The 17,776-nt window shown below is 29.3% G+C and overlaps 1 protein-coding gene and 1 long non-coding RNA gene across 13 annotated transcripts in view; one reads left to right on the top strand and one right to left on the bottom strand.

Moving 5' to 3' along the window:
* Positions 1-17,776, bottom strand: part of LOC119605276 — a 77,358-nt gene that overhangs the window by 5,799 nt on the left and 53,783 nt on the right. The gene's annotated exons all lie outside the window — the stretch shown is intronic.
* Positions 1-17,776, top strand: part of LOC119605271 (sodium bicarbonate cotransporter 3) — an 85,960-nt gene that overhangs the window by 25,585 nt on the left and 42,599 nt on the right. For 3 of the 12 annotated variants that reach the window (XM_037958283.1, XM_037958284.1, XM_037958285.1), the window contains exon 1: positions 1,046-1,426. The exons of 2 other annotated variants lie outside the window; for them this stretch is intronic. In XM_037958283.1, the coding sequence (XP_037814211.1) occupies positions 1,122-1,426 (305 nt within the window). In that variant the 5' untranslated portion in view covers positions 1,046-1,121. Of the gene's footprint in view, positions 1-1,044; positions 1,427-17,776 lie in introns of those variants that run through there. 7 more of the 12 variants (XM_037958282.1, XM_037958281.1, XM_037958289.1 and 4 more) reach the window with 4 other exon arrangements.

Raw genomic sequence — 17,776 nt, 5'->3', positions numbered from 1 at the left:
TCTAGTCTATAGTCTAGTCTATAGTCTAGTCTATAGTCTAGTCTATAGTCTAGTCTATAGTCTAGTCTATAGAAAAAACTACATACAAATCCTCCCTATAGTCAACTCTACTATTTTGATTATCTATAGTCTTGCCTGCAACCCACGCTATACTCTTCACTATATTTTTTTACCTGTACTAAGTCGAAAAAACCTCCACATTAGCCACACTAAATGCATCCATCTTTTGGTTTTCCCTAGCAAACATCATCAGTGTTTATAGACTTTAAGGGAAGAAAACTAATAAAAAGCAACAAAAAATAAGAGACACATAAATTAGAGTTTTTCATAACGATTTTATTGAATGAGAGATGAAAATACAAAAAAAAAGAAAGAGTCTTTTACTTTAGACACAAAATAATAAAGTCGATGCATACAACGATTTGCAACTTCAGTTCAACACGCGACCTACGGAAACGAACAACGAGAAGATAAAAAAAAACTAGAAAAAAAAGAAGGAAAAACTATTTAGAAAATAAAATTTTATTCAACACAAAGAAGGAAATAAATAAAACGGAACAGGAAGTTTTTGTTGAACAGAGTGTATGTAAAGGTTTTAAAAGAATTTAAAACCTTTGAAATAAAAGTGTTAAAATTATAAAAATGTAAACAATTAAAATTTTTAAGAATATTTGAATATTTTAAGAAAAAAAAGAAACAAAAAATGTTTATATACAACTACTAGTTGTTGGGGTTTTTTTGCATTAAACAAAGTGTTATTGAACTCGGAGACTGAACAAAGACTGAACAAAGTCAGTGAACGCAAAATAACAAAGTAAATTAAACCGCTAATGCTGGTCTATAACAAATAGTTAAAAAGTGCAGAATACAAAGTGCTTTTTAAATTCTTAAAAAATACAAAATAATAACAAGGCATATCATTATATTGTGTGTATATGTATATATTTTTGTAAAAAAACAAAACCTATAAACAAAATATATATTTTTGTATAAAAACAGCTGCTTTTTAATTATACTCCCACGTGAAATAAAGAAGAAAAAAAGTAATTTTGCTCTCAATTTCAAAAGAGCAATCAAACATTGATCTATAAATTTAAGATCACAGAACAAAGAAAAGAAAAATGAAAACACAAGAACTCCCGCAACATGTCAATAATGACAGTTCTTGCAACAGCAGAGGAAGTAACAGCAACTACACGGCCTCAAACAAAACTACAAACGCCGGAGAAGGTGAAGAGGCAAAAGAACTGATAAATTATAGTTCGAGCAGTATAGAGGGTTCAACTGCATCGGCCGATTCCACAACAGCGCCTCAGTTTGTCTTTCGCTTGACAACAACAACAAATATTATCGCCCAACCACCACCACTACTACTTTCACAAATGCCGCTAAATAATCATAATAATGCCAACAACAATGATAATCGGTGCGTATTATTTTGAACAAAAGAATCGTTTTTTTTTTTCTCACTTTATTCCAGATATTTTTCTTTGTCTGTTAAACTATAGGATACATAGTACTTAAGTGCAGTTGCATAGATACCAGATATTTATTTAGTCAAGTTTTTATATCGGAATTTTTCTTGGCTTTTTACTTACTACTTGTTATTAAGTGAAAACTTTGAGTTTGTTTTGATAAAACTTTTAGTTTACATTTATTTGGTTTTTTTATTAAAACTTTAGCAATTTTCCAGAAATTGTCTTGAATTACGTTGTTGTTATTTGTTTATTTTGTTTTTACGCAGAATATCGTGTTAAGTTATTGGCAAATAATTTAGGTGTTAAGTGTAATTTTATGTGATTTGCTGACAAGTTTTGTTATTAGCAAATTATAGGCCTAAAATTTCCTTTAACACTTTAATTACAATATTTTTGATTTATCAACGTAAATGTAATTTAAATATAAAAGTTAAGTGCTAAATAGTAATAATTAATATTAGATCGTTAAATGGGTGCTTAAATTTAATTTAGAAACCCAACCCTTTAGTTAATCTCTGAACCGTTTAGTAGTGGAAAGTGTAAATCAGGGAATCGAGAGTCTTTAATATATAGCTAATAGCAGTTTAGTCCAACCAAAGATTCCAAAATTCCAATCACATTCCAATTGTAATTCAATCATTATACATATATGGAAATCTTACGTAGAATGTCTTTTGAAAATTCCTGATATTTTGTCAAAATCTCTCTCTATGTATTCTATTTAAGAATCCGAAGTTGTTCCGTTTAAACTCGGTCTAGAACCAGTTTTTTAAGAACCGATTCTAAAAGTTTTCATGGGTTAACTCCAAGGTTGCCAACCGTTATCGCTTAGCTTTCGTTAACGCTAAAATGACTTTTCAACACTACTAAGTAAACCGATTACCCTAAGATACTGTTATATAGCCTGTTATAAGCCTAAATACCAATACCATTTAAAAACCGTTACAGTTATTATATTCAAAATTACAAAAAGGAAATTAATGTTGAAAAACGGTAGTGAATTCCCAGGTTGGCAACAGTTATCGCTAAGCTATCGATACCGCTAAAATACCTTTTCGCCACTACTACCGTTATCGAAATAAGTCAAAATACCAATAACGCTAAATCAAAAATCAATACCAAAATACATAAGCCTAACACAAAGATACCGTTACCGAAGTAATCCAAAATACTGTTATCGAAATAGGTTTTAATACCTATAACGTTATCCTTTCACCGTTTCGAAACGGTTGTTAACCAGGTTAATTCATAAAATTAAAATTTACGATGATTTCTCTTAAAAAAATAAAATTTTCACTAATTTTTTTTTTCATTTGAAATTCGATTTTGCACAGAATTCGATTTTTCACTAAAAATTGGGTTTTTCACTAAAAATTCGATTTTTCTCTAAAAATTTTATTTTTCACTAAAAATTCGACTTTTCACTAAAAATTCTACTGTTCACTAAAAATTCGATTTTTCGCTATAAATTCGACATTTTACTAAAAATTTTGATTTTTCACTAAAAATTCGATTTTTCACTATAAATTCGATTTTTCACTAAAAATTGGGGTTTACATAAAAAATTCGATTTTTCACTATAAATTCGGGTTTTCAGTAAAAATTCGACTTTTCACTAAAAATTTAGATTTTTCACTAAAAATTCGGTTTTTCACTGAAAATTTGATTTTTTACTATAAATTAAATTTTTCACTATAAATTAAATGTTTCACTATAAATTCGACTTTTCACTAAAAATTTTGTTTTGCCGATTTAGCACAAAAAATTGAACTTTTCACTAAAAATTTAGATTTTTTTAACTAAAAATTCGATTTTTCACAATAAATTCGGGTTTTCACTGAAAATTCGACTTTTCCGATTTAGCACAAAATATCAGATTTTTCATTATAAATTCGTTTTGTCTCTAAAAATTGGATTTGTTCTAGAAATCGCCTTTTTCGCTAAAAATCAAGATTTTCAATTAAAATTCGGTTTAGCTCAGAAGTCCGATTTTTCACATAGATTAGATTTTTCCAATGAATTGTTTAACAAAAAATACACAATTTTTACTTAAAGTCTGATTTTGTGGATGAATTCCATTAAAATTAAAATTAATCTGAATTTTGTAAAGAGATGAATCGTTTTATATAACGATATTTCATTAAATGATAATTTAAACGATGTATAGATTTAACGAGGGCCGATTATCATTAAATTTAGAACGAGAACAAAACTAATTTACGCTCAACTTAAACTTTATGAATCAATTATAGTTTTTAACGATATTTTTCGGAATAGAACCCCACATGGATAGTGGTATAATTGATGATAAAGTTATATTTATGAGCTTTTAAACGATATAGCGTAAATCCTTGGAGGTTAATTACCCAGCAAAAATTGACATTGTAAAGTAATGAGTTAAAAAGCTTAAACGACCGCTTTTCACTACTTATTCATTAGCGTTTTAATTCATTATTTTAAAACGACATTGGAGGCAAGTACTTATCACGCTCGCTTACAAATCACTACTTATATAAGTACTTACAGCAAAACTCAAAATAAAGTACTTACTTATCTGATTATATGTAAGTCAATTTAAGAGTACTTAAAATTACTGCAGGCGGTAAGTAGAAGTCATTGAAAAGTAAGTGGTTATGTAAGTACAAGACATTACCGAGTTTTTGATGGGTATGTAGGGAAATGGTACCATCGAATAAAACAGACTTTTGTTTAACTAAGAAGCCACCCTACTAAATACACACACACATAGTACATTTAAATAGTTTTCATTTACTCAAAGAAAACATAAACTTCCTATTTGTTCTAAACAAAATCCCAAATAATAATTCATGCAAAAATTACAGCCGTGAACTAGACACAATGAAACAATTTAACACTGAATATTTAAGATAAATAGCACAAGCAATTAGCACACAGAAACAAACATTTGGTCAGAATAACATTTAAGGTGAATTGTACTTTTATTAACAACGAAATCTTTCCAATAGACACAAACAAATAATAAACGTTTGTATTTATCTTTTGCGTAGTAATTAGCAGTTATTAAAATAAAACGTATAAACAACAAATATTATTTTATTTAAACAAATATTTAAACTTTTTATTTTGTTATAATGAAATAAAATAGCTATTTTTTTTTTTTTTTTTTTTTTTTTTTTTTGACAAATAAAAAACAATTTTAGACATTTTCAATGAATATTAACATCCGAAAGTACTGAATTATGATTTCACATAAATTATCTACTAATTACCTAAAATACTAGGTAATGAGTAGGAAAAAATATTACGTTACATTTTTTTTTCAAATTTAAAATTATAACCTTCCTGTCCAATTAGTATTCATACAAAACATTTCCCTTTTTTAAATTTTTCATTATTGCCATTTGTTATTGTTGTTATTTTGTTGCAAAATTTGCTTTTACTATTTAAGTTTTCGATAGAAATCTGTGTAAAATATCTAATTGATTGTAAACTAACAATACAAATAGTTGAAATTAAATCGAATAGAGATTGTAATTTTATTGTATTTATTATAATAACTATGGACAATAATAAAACTTTTTAGATTTTTGTGATTTTATTTTTGTTTAAATTATAAACAAATTTACACGCCTGCATTGAATTAAAAACAAAATTAAATTAAAATTAATAACGAAAATTGAAAATACACATGCAATTTTACAAAAAATACAAAATATATAATGTTTTTGCTTTTTTCTTCATAAACTCACATAAATAATCATGAGGATCAAAAAGCATTTGTTTGGTTGATTATTGGACAACAAAGAAAATAATTATTTTTGCCCTCACTATGAAAGATACACTTAAAGAAAAATTTGTTTAGATTTTCCACCATCCGTTAATACAAATACAATTTTAGTCTGGGTTACCCGACCACAAGTTTCCTTACATCTAGCCTGTAGTAAAATCTGTAGACTAGTCTATAGTCTAGTCTATAGTCTAGTCTATAGTCTAGTCTATAGTCTAGTCTATAGTCTAGTCTATAGTCTAGTCTATAGTCTAGTCTATAGTCTAGTCTATAGTCTAGTCTATAGTATAGTCTATAGTCTAGTCTATAGTCTAGTCTATTAGTCTAGTCTATAGTCTAGTCTATAGTCTAGTCTATAGTCTAGTCTATAGTCTAGTCTATAGTCTAGTCTATAGTCTAGTCTATAGTCTAGTCTATAGTCTAGTCTATAGTTAGTCTATAGTCTAGTCTATAGTCTAGTCTATAGTCTAGTCTATAGTCTAGTCTATAGTCTAGTCTATAGTCTAGTCTATAGTCTAGTCTATAGTCTAGTCTATAGTCTAGTCTATAATCTAGTCTATAGTTAGTCTATAGTCTAGTCTATAGTCTAGTCTATAGTCTAGTCTATAGTATAGTCTATAGTCTAGTCTGTAGTCTAGTCTATAGTCTAGTCTATAGTCTAGTCTATAGTCTAGTCTATAGTCTAGTCTATAGTCTAGTCTATAGTCTAGTCTATATAGTCTAGTCATAGTCTAGCTATAGTCTCTATAGTCTAGTCTATAGTCTAGTCTATAGTCTAGTCTATAGTCTAGTCTATAGTCTAGTCTATAGTCTAGTCTATAGTCTAGTCTATAGTCTAGTCTATAGTCTAGTCTATAGTCTAGTCTATAGTCTAGTCTATAGTCTAGTCTATAGTCTAGTCTATAGTCTAGTCTATAGTCTAGTCTATAGTCTAGTCTATAGTCTAGTCTATAGTCTAGTCTATAGTCTAGTCTATAGTCTAGTCTATAGTCTAGTCTATAGTCTAGTCTATAGTCTAGTCTATAGTCTAGTCTATAGTCTAGTCTATAGTCTAGTCTATAGTCTAGTCTATAGTCTAGTCTATAGTCTAGTCTATAGTCTAGTCTATAGTCTAGTCTATTAGTCTAGTCTAGTCTAGTCTATTAGTCTAGTTAGTCTAGTCCTATAGTCTATTCTATAGTATAGCCTATAGTCTCACCTATAAAAAGTTAGAACTAAAAATTTTTTCTATTCCCAAAGGACCCATCACGTTCCGGTTACTAACAAGTTTATCTGAGTGCATTATACTTAACTACGCGATTACTAAACACAAAAAATAATCCCCAATTTAAATTGAAATATTATTTCAAAATATACGATATCAGTTAGATAGTATTCATTGATGACAGTTCAATTAGTGAATTTTTTTGCAATTGACAATTGTTTAAAACAAAACACACAAGAACAACAAAAACTTTTAAATAAAAACAAATTAGTAAAACAAAACTGTTTGCAATTATTATTGCGATTGCAGTGCTACGAAACGTAAAAACCAACCAAAGTTTATATCATCCAAATAGATATATTTATCATCCATTTAATTATACAATAATTGCAACACATTTAAACTCACATAAATATAAATAAATTTTGTTTTAGTTAGTAATAATATTTTTGCAGAAAGTGGGTGGTTGGTTTGGGGGGCAGGTTTAATTAAAATGTGCACTGTTGTTTGTTTTTACTTTTGTTTTTGGCGACTCACAATGACCTTTAGGTCAATAACCACTAAAGTCATAACATTCATTTGTAAAACGAGTACCCACACTCTGGTATAAAAGTAATAGAACTTTTTTATTTGCTGTTGTTTTCGGTCTTTTTATCAAAGAGTAATTGTTGTTGTTGAGTATATAAAAAACAAAAACAAGTGGAATATATATTACAAAAGAGAAACGCAATACAATATTAAGAGCAAAATTTCTTAAATAGAGTGTGAAATTTAGTTCAAAATTGTATAATGCCTGTAACTATGCAGAATGTATTTTTTGATAAAAGAATATCCTTTTCTTTTGTTTTTGATTTTTTAAGGAAATGTTTGTGAAAACAAATCCTTCTCAGAGTAGTTTGATAACTGATTCATTTAAGCAATAATCTTAATTGCAGTAAATCAAGGTCATATTAGGGCAATAGCATATTTGAAAACAAATTTTGACTGTTGACTCGGGACTATAGGACTAGACTATAGACTAAACAGTAGACTAGACTATAGTCTAGTCTAGACTAGACTGTAGACTAGACTATAGGACTAGACTATAGACCTAGACTATAGACTAGACTATAGAATAGACTAAGACTAGACTATAGACTAGACTATAGACTAGACTATAGACTAGACTATAGACTAGACTATAGACTAGACTATAGACTAGACTAGACTAGACTATAGACTAGACTATAGACTAGACTATAGACTAGACTATAGACTAGACTATAGACTAGACTATAGACTAGACTATAGACTAGACTATAGACTAGACTATAGACTAGACTATAGACTAGACTATAGACTAGACTAGATAATAGACTAGACTATAGACTAGACTATCGACTAGACTATAGACTAGACTATAGACTAGACTATAGACTAGACTATAGACTAGACTATAGACTAGACTATAGACTTAGACTATAGACTAGACTATAGACTAGACTATAGACTAGACTATAGACTAGACTATAGACTAGACTATAGACTAGACTATAGACTAGACTATAGACTAGACTATAGACTAGACTATAGACTAGACTATAGACTAGACTATAGACTAGACTATAGACTAGACTATAGACTAGACTATAGACTAGACTATAGACTAGACTATAGACTAGACTATAGACTAGACTATAGACTAGACTATAGACTAGACTATAGACTAGACTATAGACTAGACTATAGACTAGACTATAGACTAGACTATAGACTAGACTATAGACTAGACTATAGACTAGACTATAGACTAGACTATAGACTAGACTATAGACTAGACTATAGACTAGACTAGACTAGACTATAGACTAGACTATAGACTAGACTATAGACTAGACTATAGACTAGACTATAGACTAGACTATAGACTAGACTATAGACTAGACTATAGACTAGACTATAGACTAGACTATAGACTAGACTATAGACTAGACTATAGACTAGACTATAGACTAGACTATAGACTAGACTATAGACTAGACTATAGACTAGACTATAGACTAGATAGACTAGACTATAGACTAGACTATAGACTAGACTATAGACTAGACTATAGACTAGACTATAGACTAGACTATAGACTAGACTATAGACTAGACTATAGACTAGACTATAGACTAGACTATAGACTAGACTATAGACTAGACTATAGACTAGACTATAGACTAAGACTAGACTATAGACTAGACTATAGACTAGACTATAGACTAGACTATAGACTAGACTATAGACTAGACTATAGACTAGACTATAGACTAGACTATAGACTAGACTATAGACTAGACTATAGACTAGACTATAGACTAGACTATAGACTAGACTATAGACTAGACTATAGACTAGACTATAGACTAGACTAGACTATAGACTAGACTAGACTAGACTATAGACTATAGACTAGACTAGACTATAGACTAGACTAGACTATAGACTAGACTATAGACTATACTAGACTATAGACTAGACTATAGACTAGACTAGACTATAGACTAGACTAGACATAGACTAGACTAGACTATAGACTAGACTAGACTATAGACTAGACTATAGACTAGACTATAGACTAGACTATAGACTAGACTATAGACTAGACTATAGACTAGACTATAGACTAGACTATAGACTAGACTATAGACTAGACTATAGACTAGACTATAGACTAGACTAGACTAGACTACTAGACTATAGACTAGACTAGACTATAGACTAGACTATAGACTAGACTATAGACTAGACTATAGACTAGACTATAGACTAGACTATAGACTAGACTATAGACTAGACTATAGACTAGACTATAGACTAGACTATAGACTAGACTATAGTAGACTACATACTAAACTATAGCCTACACTATAGACTAGACTACACTACTATAGCCTACACTATAGACTAGACTATAGACTAAACTATAGCCTACACTATAGACTATAAACTAGACTACAGCCTACCTATTTCCTCAGTTTAGGTATTTGCTCTAGTCCCCTTATTATAACAATAATTTGGAATAAAAGCTTGCGATATTAATGAGACAACAAGAGAAAAAATTAATGGAAAATTATTGAGTTAACATCAGAGATGGTAAATTTAATACTATTGTACATGTAATGAATGTAATTTTTCTTTTGTTAAAAGTTTCACAAAGCTAACCAGCATTCATTGTATTTCAAAAAGTAACAGAAACGCATTAACGGAGCAATAAAAAAACGTAATGCTGGCAAATAAAATGTAATAAAATTACAATTGTAAATATTTAAATTATTTACTTTTATGGAATTTTTTTTTATAATATAACAGAATTTTTCCACTTATCTATTACTTACTGTAACTTGCAGGAGTTGTGTAAGTGCCACACACAACTTTCATGACACCCATGGACATCAATTGTAAAATAGTTTTCTAAAAAGAAGATTAAAAAATAAATGTAACTTGCTGTTACTAAATAAATTGACCTGAGATAGTTAGTAAAACTAAGTAACTTTTATTTTTTAAGTAGTTTTATATTTTGACCTTTTTTTATTTTCCACCCACTTTGTTAAACTTTTTCTTTTGGAATTAAACTTATATAAATACCAACTACATTACTTGTCAGCAGCTGCGAAATGTCGCATACTTATAGTGTTTACTTGTACATAAATAATAAATTTATTTTTTATTTGTCATTAAAATTTAAAGATTTTGAAAATTTGCAACACAAAACCATAAAAACATGTTCATGCGTGTTTAATCAAGACAAAAGTCACATACTTTATGGTTTTTGTTTATGAAGCTTTTAAATATATTAATTATTTTTTATTTATTTTTAAGCTTAATGTCTAATTTAATGAGACCGCGCCAAATGTTTGCAATTATTTGGAAATTGTTAATCAGCTATAAATATATTTTTTTTTTTTTTTTTTTTGGGAATTTCCAAATGTTTAATCATAAATAATTTTTTTTTAAATTGAAAATTTCCAACGAAGCGTTAAAGATTTTTCTTTCAGAAAATGTATTTGTGGAATAAGAAGAGATTCCTTAATCATAAAGAGATGAAAGCAGTTAGATTTAAAACAGTATTTAATTTTTATTAAAAGAAAATTTAACTGAAATTTCTTTTTAGATTTAATAGAGTGTTAAATCTCTTTTAATGGGAGTTATTTGCCTGAACGAAGTGTTAAAGTAATTAGCATATTTTGTATGTAATTAAATGAGCAGAAGGTGGGAACTTAATTGAGCTTTTGTACTTTTTTCATTGGTATAAATAGACTTATCCTTTGACTAGTCAGTACAGTAGACAAGAGACTGGTCTATAGATTAGTTTATAGATAAATCAGTAGACTAGTCAAAATATTAGACTACAATTCTATAGAGTAGTTAACAGACTACTTCATGTAGTAGACTAGTCAATACATAGTCCAAATACTAGAGGACTAGTCAATAGACTAGTTCATAGAGAAGTCAATAGACTTGACAATAGACTGGTGAATTGATTAGAGAATAAAATAGTCAATATACTAGTCAACAGACTAATCTACAGATTAGTGAATAAACTAGTCGATATAGTAGTCAATAGACTAGACAGACTACTTCATGTAGTAGACTAGTCAATTCATAGTCCAAAGACATAGAGAAGTCAATAGACTTGACAACAGATTAGTGAATTGATTAGTGAATAAAACAGTCAATATACTAGTCAACAGACTAATCTGTAGGTTAGTGAATAAACTAGTCAATATAGTAGTCGATAGAGTAGTCAATATAGTAGTCGATAGAGTAGTCAATAGACTAGATGCAATTCTAGTCAACAAACTAATCCATAGACTAGTTCCAAATCAATAGACTAGACAACAGACTAGTGAATTGACTAATGAATAATAAGTAGTCCATAGAGTAGTCATTAGACTACAATTCTATAGAGTAGTTAACAGACTACTTCATGTAGTAGACTAGTCAATACATAGTCCAAATACTAGAGGACTAGTCAATAGACTAGTTCATAGAGAAGTCAATAGACTTGACAATAGACTGGTGAATTGATTAGAGAATAAAATAGTCAATATACTAGTCAACAGACTAATCTACAGATTAGTGAATAAACTAGTCGATATAGTAGTAGTCAATAGACTAGACACACTACTTCATGTAGTAGACTAGTCAATTCATAGTCCAAAGACTAAATGACTAGTCAATAAACTAGTTCATAGAGAAGTCAAAAGACTTGACAACAGATTAGTGAATTTATTAGTGAATAAAACAGTCAATATACTAGTCAACAGACTAATCTGTAGGTTAGTGAATAAACTAGTCAATATAGTAGTCGATAGAGTAGTCAATATAGTAGTCGATAGAGTAGTCAATAGACTAGATGAAATTCTAGTCAACAAACTAATCCATAGACTAGTTACAAGTGAATAGACTAGACAACAGACCAGTGAATTGACTAATGAATAATAACTAGTCCATAGAGTACTCATTAGACTACATTTCTATAGAATAGTTAACAGACTACATCATGGAGTAGACTAGTCAATACATAGTCCAAAGACTAGAGAACTAGTCAATAGACTATGTATTTCATAGAGAAGTCAATAGACTAGTTCATAGAGAATTCAAAAGACTTGCCTATATAGTAGTCCATAGAGGAATCAATAGACTAGTACATAGACTAGCCATTAAACTAGTCATTGACTAGTTAATAGAATAGTCCATAGACGATGTGTACAGGGTAGTCAATAGGCTAATTTATAGAATAGACTAATCCAATAGTTCATAGGCTAGGTAGCATACTAGTTAATAGATTAGTCCATTGACTTTGTCATAAGAACTGGGAAAAGTACTTTTGGATGAATAAGTTTGTTTATCAATAAATGAAACTGAATTAAAAAAAACTCATCCCTTTATCAACTACTTAATACTGATGCCTTTATTCACTTAAACAACCAAACATTTTTCTTTATTAAATAAACACAAGGACTACACTCCTTGTAAGTTCTGTTTTGGTGCGTGTGGATATATTTATTATTTGTCTTTCATTTGTACCCAAGAAGGTCATATAAATCGTAAAGTATGAGTAAATATGTAAACTTGGATAGCAATTGCTGATGGTGTATAATGTTGTGATTAAAGTAAAGAAAAATATAAATAAATTGTAATATACATCTAATTTTAACAGAAAAAAAGGACACTTTACAAAAATAATTAAAATATGACCACTTAGGCGGCTTCATTCTTTACTTGCGACTGATTTAATTAAGTTAAATGTTACATTAAGTAATATATTTAGGTGTCAAATCAAGTAACCAGTAACTACATATTACAAACATGACATTTGAATTGTTTTATTAGGAGCAAATGCAATATTTGTGTATTCTTTTTTTTTGCAAAATTTATTAAGTCCAATTATAATTCATTTAAATAGAAATTTGAAATTAGAAAAAATCCCCTTTGGTTTTTTTTTGGATAATTTTAAATTAAACATTAACAGCGCATTGACGTCAAAACCCATTTAATTATTAAACCAAAAACGTAAATCTGTTGTCAAAGAATAAAAACATAAAAATTAATGAATGCAATCAAAAGAAAATAAACGTGATAATGAAACGTGTTTAAATATTGTATAAAAAATAAATAATATACATACATACTTAAATAAATAAAGAAATGTGCCAAAAAAAAATTAAACAAAAAATAAACTATAATAATAGAAGGTATTAGAAGCAAAAGTAACAAACTTCAGTTTTGTAATTTTTTGAAAATAAGACAGAAGAAATTGGGTTTCTGAAGATGGCAATATGATAGTAGATAAATAGGAGAAAGATAATGAAAATGTTTCTATGACATCAAACAAAAGTAGTTATATCCAATATATAACAAAAGCAATAATCTCCAATTAAGATTGCTGACTTTGTTCTAATCGATAGACTTTGGCCTTAGATTATTATGGACTCAAACGGAATTAACAAATGTAACCAGATAAATGAACATGGAGTTTGCTGCTTTTGCTTATAATTACTCTTAAATGTAAATACTTTAACTATTTATTTATTTATTTGCTATTTAAATGCGTCACTATTAATTTTATTGAAAAATAAAATAATATAAAATATCTATGGTCAGTACTTAAATATGTAAAGAACACTTATACATTTGATTGTATTAAAAACAACTAGTCCGAGACTGTTATCAAAGAATAAAAGATTCCATTGCAGTGGTGTCATTGTGTTTACTACCATTACAGCTGGGAGTACTTAATTACTAAAACTTACAATTAAAACTATAAAAGAGAATTTTCTGCTACCAATAGTAGACCAAAACAAATAATTAGTTCTGTTCGGGATGCTTTAAAAGAAATATATTATAGTTTATCATTTGTAAGGGGAAATGACTTGGATGAGTCGTGACTCGAACCCATGTCAACTCAGCTTGTTGTATACACAAATTCGCATTTAAAAGTCTCGAATTGTCTTTTTTTCAGAACTAGGCAAGTATTCTTTCTAATCCTAACATTCTTAAAATTTTTAAAACATCCCTCATACACACTATAAAATTTATATATTTATACTAAACAAAATCTTAAAATTAAAAGAAATCTTCCACTATCTATAGAATATATTAGCAAAAATTTTCCAAACCAATCCACAAAAATAACAAATTTTCCCAATATAAATACTTATTTGAATATAGAAATATAAGAAAGAATGTATAAACAAACAAATTCATGATAACGGTATTAAAATATATAAATGAGAAATAAATGTTTAATTTAAATACAAATATTTACAAAAGAATTATTGTTGTTTTTTTTGCTCATTATATGTAGCAGCATTATCTATTTATATTGCAATTATATAATTAAAATAATTTTGTTTTATTTTAATAATTTTTTTGTATCTATTATTTAAAAAAAATTATATGGATGACAAATAAATTAGATTTGAAAAAATTATAATAAAGAGTTTAAAATAGAAGCGAAGTGGGGGTAAAAAATCTAGTCTAAGTCTACCATATAGCCTAGTGTATAATATAATTTAAAGTTTAGCCTTTTAATCTAGTATCAAGTCTAGTCTATAGTCTAGTCTATAGTCTAGTCTATAGTCTAGTCTATAGTCTAGTCTATAGTCTAGTCTATAGTCTAGTCTATAGTCTAGTCTATAGTCTAGTCTATAGTCTAGTCTATAGTCTAGTCTATAGTCTAGTCTATAGTCTAGTCTATAGTCTAGTCTATAGTCTAGTCTATAGTCTAGTCTATAGTCTAGTCTATAGTCTAGTCTATAGTCTAGTCTATAGTCTAGTCTATAGTCTAGTCTATAGTCTAGTCTATAGTCTAGTCTATAGTCTAGTCTATAGTCTAGTCTATAGTCTAGTCTATAGTCTAGTCTATAGTCTAGTCTATTCTAGTCTATAGTCTAGTCTATAGTCTAGTCTATAGTCTAGTCTATAGTCTAGTCTATAGTCTATAGTCTATAGTCTAGTCTATAGTCTAGTCTATAGTCTAGTCTATAGTCTAGTCTATAGTCTAGTCTATAGTCTAGTCTATAGTCTAGTCTATAGTCTAGTCTATAGTCTAGTCTATAGTCTAGTCTATAGTCTAGTCTATAGTCTAGTCTATAGTCTAGTCTATAGTCTAGTCTATAGTCTAGTCTATAGTCTAGTCTATAGTCTAGTCTATAGTCTAGTCTATAGTCTAGTCTATAGTCTAGTCTATAGTCTAGTCTATAGTCTAGTCTATAGTCTAGTCTATAGTCTAGTCTATAGTCTAGTCTATAGTCTAGTCTATAGTCTAGTCTATAGTCTAGTCTATAGTCTAGTCTATAGTCTAGTCTATAGTCTAGTCTATAGTCTAGTCTATAGTCTAGTCTATAGTCTAGTCTATAGTCTAGTCTATAGTCTAGTCTATAGTCTAGTCTATAGTCTAGTCTATAGTCTAGTCTATAGTCTAGTCTATAGTCTAGTCTATAGTCTAGTCTATAGTCTAGTCTATAGTCTAGTCTATAGTCTAGTCTATAGTCTAGTCTATAGTCTAGTCTATAGTCTAGTCTATAGTCTAGTCTATAGTCTAGTCTATAGTCTAGTCTATAGTCTAGTCTATAGTCTAGTCTATAGTCTAGTCTATAGTCTAGTCTATAGTCTAGTCTATAGTCTAGTCTATATCTAGTCTATATCTAGTCTTAGTCTAGTCTAGTCTATAGTCTAGTCTAGTCTATAGTCTAGTCTATAGTCTAGTCTATAGTCTAGTCTAGTCTAGTCTATGTCTAGTCTATAGTCTAGTCTAGTCTATAGTCTAGTCTATAGTCTAGTCTATAGTCTAGTCTATAGTCTAGTCTATATCTAGTCTATAGTCTAGTCTATAGTCTAGTCTATAGTCTAGTCTATAGTCTAGTCTATAGTCTAGTCTATAGTCTAGTCTATATAGTCTTTCTATAGTCTTGTCTATAGTCTAGTCTATAGTCTAGTCTATAGTCTAGTCTATAGTCTAGTCTAGTCTAGTCTATAGTCTAGTCTAGTCTAGTCTATAGTCTAGTCTAGTCTAGTCTATAGTCTAGTCTAGTCATAGTCTAGTCTATTGTCTAGTCTATAGTCTAGTCTATAGTCTAGTCTATAGTCTAGTCTATAGTCTAGTCTATAGTCTAGTCTATAGTCTAGTCTATTCTAGTCTATAGTCTTGTCTATAGTCTAGTCTATAGTCTAGTCTATAGTCTTGTCTATAGTCTAGTCTATAGTCTAGTCTATAGTCTAGTCTATAGTCTAGTCTATAGTCTAGTCTATAGTCTAGTCTATAGTCTAGTCTATAGTCTAGTCTATAGTCTAGTCTATAGTCTAGTCTATAGTCTAGTCTATAGTCTAGTCTATAGTCTAGTCTATAGTCTAGTCTATAGTCTAGTCTATCTAGTCTATAGTCTAGTCTATAGTCTAGTCTATAGTCTAGTCTATAGTCTAGTCTATAGTCTAGTCTATAGTCTAGTCTATAGTCTAGTCTATAGTCTAGTCTATAGTCTAGTCTATAGTCTAGTCTATAGTCTAGTCTATAGTCTAGTCTATAGTCTAGTCTATAGTCTAGTCTATAGTCTAGTCTATAGTCTAGTCTATAGTCTAGTCTATAGTCTAGTCTATAGTCTAGTCTATAGTCTAGTCTATAGTCTAGTCTATAGTCTAGTCTATAGTCTAGTCTATAGTCTAGTCTATAGTCTAGTCTATAGTCTAGTCTATAGTCTAGTCTATAGTCTAGTCTATAGTCTAGTCTATAGTCTAGTCTATAGTCTAGTCTATAGTCTAGTCTATAGTCTAGTCTATAGTCTAGTCTATAGTCTAGTCTATACTAGTCTATAGTCTAGTCTATATCTAGTCTATAGTCTAGTCTATAGTCTAGTCTATAGTCTAGTCTATAGTCTAGTCTATAGTCTAGTCTATAGTCTAGTCTATAGTCTAGTCTATAGTCTAGTCTATAGTCTAGTCTATAGTCTAGTCTATAGTCTAGTCTATAGTCTAGTCTAGTCTAGTCTATAGTCTAGTCTATAGTCTAGTCTATAGTCTAGTCTATAGTCTAGTCTATAGTCTAGTCTATAGTCTGTCTATAGTCTAGTCTATGTCTAGTCTATAGTCTAGTCTATAGTCTAGTCATAGTCTAGTCTATATCTAGTCTATAGTCTAGTCTAGTCTATAGTCTAGTCTAGTCTATAGTCTAGTCTATAGTCTAGTCTATAGTCTAGTCTATAGTCTAGTCTATAGTCTAGTCTATAGTCTAGTCTATAGTCTAGTCTATTCTAGTCTATAGTCGTCTATAGTCTAGTCTATAGTCTAGTCTATAGTCTAGTCTATAGTCTAGTCTATAGTCTAGTCTATAGTCTAGTCTATAGTCTAGTCTATAGTCTAGTCTATAGTCTAGTCTATAGTCTAGTCTATAGTCTAGTCTATAGTCTAGTCTATAGTCTAGTCTATAGTCTAGTCTATAGTCTAGTCTATAGTCTAGTCTATAGTCTAGTCTATAGTCTAGTCTATAGTCTAGTCTATAGTCTAGTCTATAGTCTAGTCTATAGTCTAGTCTATAGTCTAGTCTATAGTCTAGTCTATAGTCTAGTCATAGTCTAGTCTATAGTCTAGTCTATAGTCTAGTCTATAGTCTATAGTCTATCTATAGTCTAGTCTATAGTCTAGTCTATAGTCTAGTCTATAGTCTAGTCTATAGTCTAGTCTATAGTCTAGTCTATAGTCTAGTCTATAGTCTAGTCTATAGTCTAGTCTATAGTCTAGTCTATAGTCTAGTCTATAGTCTAGTCTATAGTCTAGTCTATAGTCTAGTCTATAGTCTAG

This window comes from Lucilia sericata, unplaced genomic scaffold (genome assembly GCF_015586225.1).
Source record: "Lucilia sericata isolate MDLA Ls3-8-SP2 unplaced genomic scaffold, ASM1558622v1 Contig000470F_arrow, whole genome shotgun sequence".
In the NCBI taxonomy this organism is placed as follows: Eukaryota; Metazoa; Arthropoda; class Insecta; order Diptera; family Calliphoridae; genus Lucilia; species Lucilia sericata.
This window is presented reverse-complemented; position numbering and strand designations above follow the sequence as displayed.